The sequence below is a fragment of the Geospiza fortis genome, unplaced genomic scaffold (assembly GCF_000277835.1).
Source record: "Geospiza fortis unplaced genomic scaffold, GeoFor_1.0 scaffold118, whole genome shotgun sequence".
Taxonomy (NCBI): domain Eukaryota; kingdom Metazoa; phylum Chordata; class Aves; order Passeriformes; family Thraupidae; genus Geospiza; species Geospiza fortis.
The window spans coordinates 1,917,665-1,923,151 of NW_005054380.1; the positions used below are offsets into that span (position 1 = coordinate 1,917,665).

The following is a 5,487-nucleotide window of genomic DNA, read 5'->3' on the forward strand; positions in this document are numbered from 1 at the left end:
CCCGGCTGCTACAAAAGCCTCGGGTTAATTTCAGCGAAGCAAAGTGCTGTTAATTGGGTTCTTCCTGCTGGGCTGCTTAACCCCTGCCTCAGCAGCTGCTAAACACAGCTGAGGAAAACCCTGGCTCTGCTTCTCACCCCTCTCCCCCTGACAGCATCAGCATCATCTCAGCCCTCTCCCCCTGACAGCATCACTCCTGCTTCCCAGCTGGAGCTGCTGCCCCACAGCTTCACCCCCTCCCAGATCCCTCCTCCCCATCCTGCCAGCCAGGGCCCTGCTGCTGGGGCAGTGCCAGGAAGGTTTGTGAGGATGGATTTGGTGTCACTGTCACCTGTTCCCAACTCATCTGACAGTGCCAGCTTACACTGACAACACCCCAGTGTTTTAAAGCTGGGCCAGCATCTCCTCCTGCTCAGGGCAGCAGTGGGGACCTGGATGCACCAGTGTGCCCAAAGCTGTGCCTCACTCCATCCCCTCCTAATCTGTGCTGGAGTTTGGCCAACACAGCAATAGGAGCCCCAAAAAAGTGTCTGCTTTGCCAAAAAAGGGCTCTGGGGATGCTGCACCCAAAGGAACAGCCATGCCCAGGCACCCTTGCCTGAGAGCGAGGGGCACAACCACAAAACCTCCTCTCAGGGAGCCCTGAGCTCTCCCACAGGGGACAGAGGCACATGTGGTGACACGTGTGAGAGGCACAGCTGACATGCCTGGGCAAGGCATGCCTGGCTTTGGGCAGGTGCCTGGCACGGCCACAGCAAAGGCAGCTCCAGCAGCGTGTGGTGCTTAGTCCTCAGTGAGCGTGGATGCTGCTGGATGGGACAGCCACCATCTCCCCTGCTTCTCTGAGCACTGTGTCCCCTTGTCACACCCTCCTAAACCCTCCAAAGTCAGGACTTGCTCCGGTGAGCTGTGACCAGACTGATGCAACGATGGGTATCAAATAAAATCAAATGAAGGCAAATGATCACGCTCCTGATTAATGATTAAGAGGCTGGAATGTCTTGGCCAGCTGCAGCCAGCCTGGCTCCCTCCAGCCAGGAGCAGACAGGTGGGATCGCCCAGCACCTGGACAATGCAAAGCCTTTGGCTCAAGGTCCCCAAAAAGAGACCAACCACCAACTTGGTGTCCCTAAACAAAGCCCCCACTGCCTCTCCCTCGTGCACGAGAGTCCTGTGGGTCAGTTCCATGTTAGACAAGGGGGGATGCAAAGCCCTGGGAAGCCACAGTGGGTTGCCACATGTCCTAGTTGGACCCTGGGAGCTGCATCTTCTCCTGGAGACTGGTCCACAGCAATGGCAATCCCACATCTTTCCTCTTCTTGTGGGGGTGTTGGACAGCATAAAGGTAGGAGGTGTACTGGAGCTCTGGTATGACCATTTTCTGGCAGGTTCTCAGAGTTGCGTTGTCCAAGTCTTGTTTGAGGTTGTAGCCCAGGATATCTGCAGCCCCTGACTGGAAAGGCAGGAGAGCTTTATTCCTGATGTGGTCCTTCCTCACCGCCTCCTGCTCTGACAGACAAGTCTCCATGAGCTCCTTCTGTCTGGCCCGCAGGTGATCCACCTCCTTTTCCAGCACCTCCAGCCCTATGGTCTCCTCGATTCTCCTCCAGAAGCTCTGGTTGAAGTGCAGGTAGAGCTTCCAGTCCAGCGAGCACCAGGCTTTTATCTGCTCCTCACTTTCCGGAGTCAACGTCTGGACGGTGTCCTGGCTTCTGGAATTGAGCTTGAAGTAAATCACATCATCCAGATCCCAGCACAAAGTGCGCTTCAGGAGGATCATGGACTCATCAAAGTAGTCTGCTATCAAGATGAGGTGGAAGTTGTGCTCGATCTCCTCCAGGACAGCCTGGGTGTAGTTGGTGTCATCCTCAGCGTTGTTGTCGTAGCCGAAGTCAAACCACATGATGTTCCTGGCGTAGATGTTCCTCCTGTAATCTGCTGGCTCGTAATACCTCGTGGGTGACTCCAGGAACTCGTTCACGTTCTTGGAGCTCCTGAAGGCAGGCACATAGTCCTTGTAGTAGATGTAGGAAGACTCCAGCAGAGGGATGGGGTTCCTCAGGATGGAGAAGTAGAAGGTGTTGGCTGCCATCACCTTTTTTACCTATTTGTGGGAGGAAGAAGAGGTTAGTCTGTCACAGACATATTTTATGAAAAATCCTTTCATGAGGATTTTTTCTCTTGAGAAGCTGAGAGGCCTCAGAGGAAAAGAGAAAAACAATGATTAGCTGCTGCTGTGGAATGCAACAGGTGCATCTTTGATTGGTCCATGTGGTTGGTGCTAATTAGTGGCCAATCACAGCCCAGCTGTCTCAGACTCTGGTCAGTCACAAGGTTTTATTTTCATTCCATTCTTTTCTATTCCTTGCAAGCCTTCTGATGAAAACCTTTCTTCTATTCTTTTAGTTAGGTTTTAATATATAATTTTCTTTTAGTATAATATATATCATAAAATAATAAATCAGCCTTCTGAAACATGGAGTCAAGATTCTCATCTCTTCCCTCGTCCTGGGACCCCTGTGAACACCACCACAGTTAGTCCTGTCCCAGCCAAGTTTCTCCTCAGGTTTCATGGCTCTTTCTTACCTCCAAGGGGTTAAACCTCAGGTGATTGCACATGATGTTGTAATTTTGGCCTATGGTTTCAAAGCCCTCCACAAAGTGAGCCACGAAAGTCCTTGGGTAGCCCAGGTGGAAGAGCTGGTCAGCAGGGAGGGCGACAGTGAGGTTGTACCTCTCTGCAAACCTGAACATGATGTTGAGCACAGTGCTGCTGGCAGTCTTGTGGGTTTTGAGGAACATGACGTTTGTCTTGGCATGGCACGGCGTGGGAGGGATCAGCAGCTCCTCTTGGCTCTTTGAGATTCTGCAGGAAGGTGACAGATGGGCAAAGGGACTCTCTGGTGCTGCACCCCATCTCTGAGAGCTGGCAAAGCCAAACCCAGCTGCTCCTCTGACCCCACACCTGCAGCTGGTCCAAGGCTGCACCCAAATCAGCCCCAACCCTCCAGTGTAGATGTTTTCCCCCTCTCCAGACTCCCACTTACCAAAGATTTCATCTCAATCCCCTTTTCCCACACAGCTGATTTTGTCCCAAAGAGGCTGAGCTTTGGCTAAATCGATTCCTTCCCCAAACAAGGACCTAGTTTTGAGCCACTCCCCTTTGAACATCAGCCCAAGGCCTCATGAGAAGTAAATCAGGCGTCAGAGGCCACGTCCCTGCTGCTCCAGGTACAGGAAACTGTGCAACCTTGCTTCTGCCTCCCTTACCTGTAACTCTTACTCTTCATATGGAAGAATCCCGAGAGGCAGGAAAGTCCCAAGCAGAAGATGAAAATGATGAGACACCTGGCATGCCTGGAAAAAGAGAAGAGTTTCTGTGGATTTTTATCCAATAGTCATTTCCCAAACCACCACATTTTGCATCTTGCCCTCAGGAATGTGAGCACAGTTTTAGATCAAAGTTCTGGCAGCCACCTTTGGACCCTGAGCAGGTGTTAGGGGCAAAAGAGTGAGAAACTGCACTTTCACTATCACTCTCCTAATTTGGCTTTTGGCAAGACACAGTGTGCTTCAGGCAGAGCCTGAGCTCTTCCCACAGCCTCCTGCTCTGCTTGGCTGCCTTTTGTTTTGCTTTTCTTTTGGTTTTCTGGGGCTTTAGAGCTTATTCACTATTCAAACTCCTAGATTATTCACCAGAAAACGAGCCCTTTGTAGGGGTATAAAGACTGCCCTGGTGAGAAACCTGAGCAGCTCCTGTAATCACATCACTCCAGAAGATGGGGATTGGGAAAAAACCACTGAACTGAGGGAAAAAAAAATCCACCAAACAGAGGTTCTTTTGCAATGTAAGTATGATTTTTCAAGACAGTAAATCAAATAACCCAACAGCACCTGTAATTGATTTATTACACCCCACTTTGAAATGGGTGGGTAGATAATGATGAGGGAAATGTCTCTTCCAGCACTAATTAAGCAACCTGAGAGATAAGGATGCATCAAGGGTTCCCTGCACATTGCAGGCGGTTGGAATGGGATGGTCTTTAATGTCTTTTCCAATTCAAACATTCCTGTGGTACCATGAGCATCACCAGTGCACTCCAGCTGGGACACAGAGGGGATCTTTTGAAGGTTTGATGCCCACCTAAAAGGAATTTTTCACCACCAAGTTTGATCGGACTTCTCTCACCCTGGAAGCCTTTTTAGCTCTGTGTGAGTCTCATATCTGCGGACATGGCCAAAATGCAGCAGGTCTGGCTCAGGCTTTACACTGTTTTAAGAAGATATAATCCCAATTTCCACACTTGTGGTTTCCATTCTCCAAAGGGAGCAAGCAAGCCTTCAAGCCATCCTCCAAAAGCCCTTCCCAAAGCCAGGGAAGACCCTCAGCCACAGTTCTACCAACCTCTGACAGGAATTTGCAGCACAGCTTCTGCATGAAGAGTTTCAAGACAGACCTGCAGGCAAGATTTCATCAGGATTTCCTAAATTTATGGTCCCAGGACTGTTAGGGGGATGGCAGTGGGACAATCCCCTGTCCTTGGAGATGAGGTGGGAGAAGAAAGGCAGAGCCCATGGGCTGTGAGCAGGCTCCATGCAGCCCCCACACCAATCTTCCTTCTTGGTCTTTCACTTAAACTGCCTTATATCTGATGGTTTGCCAAAGCACATCACCCTGCCTGCATGCCTGGAGGTCCTTCCTAAGCTGACATCCTCCTGCTGCACCTTTTCTGTCCAGTTCAATGGGTGCAGTAACAGCCCATTTATCAATTTAGGTAGTGTCCCCAAAATGGCAACTCTGAATGATGTTTTATGGGGCAAACAAATCACATACACCCAAAATCATCCTGAGGGCAGCTCCAGATCAAAATATGCTCTAGAAGACCTATCAATGCCTTCTGCTGCAAGAAGACAGGCTCTCTAGACCTCTGCATCTTATCACCTCAAGGCATCCCTCAATATTTTAATAGTTGTTTATTTAAATAAAGGATTACGCAGTGCCATTCTGCCTCCAAATATTCGGACACATTCAGCACACCAAGCCCAACTCCAGCCTGACTGAATGCTCCCAGACACCCATGTTGTCTGGACGTGCCCCACTCCAAACAACAGCGAGATTTTGTCCCTGGAGATACAGGGAGGAAGGGAGGTTTGAATTATCTAGGCCAAAACTATTTCTTCCTGGAATGGCATTATCATGGCATGGTGCTTGCTCCTGTGCCTGGGATGCATGGGTGGATGGATGGATGGGTGGATGGATGGATGGATGGATGGATGGATGGATGGATGGATGGATGGAAAGGTATCTGCCTTCCTGTCACCATGATATTTTCTGAAAAATCTTCTTTACCCAGGATTCTTCTCCTGGGAAACTGGGAAGCTTCAGCTTCTCCCTGTTTTGCTGCTTTTTGGAATGTGATTTGGAGAATTGTTTACCCAGCATGTGAATTGTTTTTAATTAATGACCAATCCCAGTCCAGCTGTGTC

At 49.8% G+C, this 5,487-nt stretch overlaps 1 protein-coding gene across 1 annotated transcript in view; it reads right to left on the reverse strand.

Annotated features, from left to right (window-relative positions):
* Nucleotides 1-1,243: 1,243 nt before the first annotated feature.
* Nucleotides 1,244-5,487, reverse strand: part of GAL3ST2 (galactose-3-O-sulfotransferase 2) — a 5,878-nt gene continuing 1,634 nt past the window's right edge. The window contains exons 2-4 of the mRNA XM_005425057.2: nt 3,271-3,357; nt 2,587-2,866; nt 1,244-2,104 (exon numbers count right to left, since the gene is read on the reverse strand). Of these exons, the coding sequence (XP_005425114.1) occupies nt 1,244-2,104; nt 2,587-2,866; nt 3,271-3,357 (1,228 nt within the window). The remainder of the gene's footprint in view (nt 2,105-2,586; nt 2,867-3,270; nt 3,358-5,487) is intronic.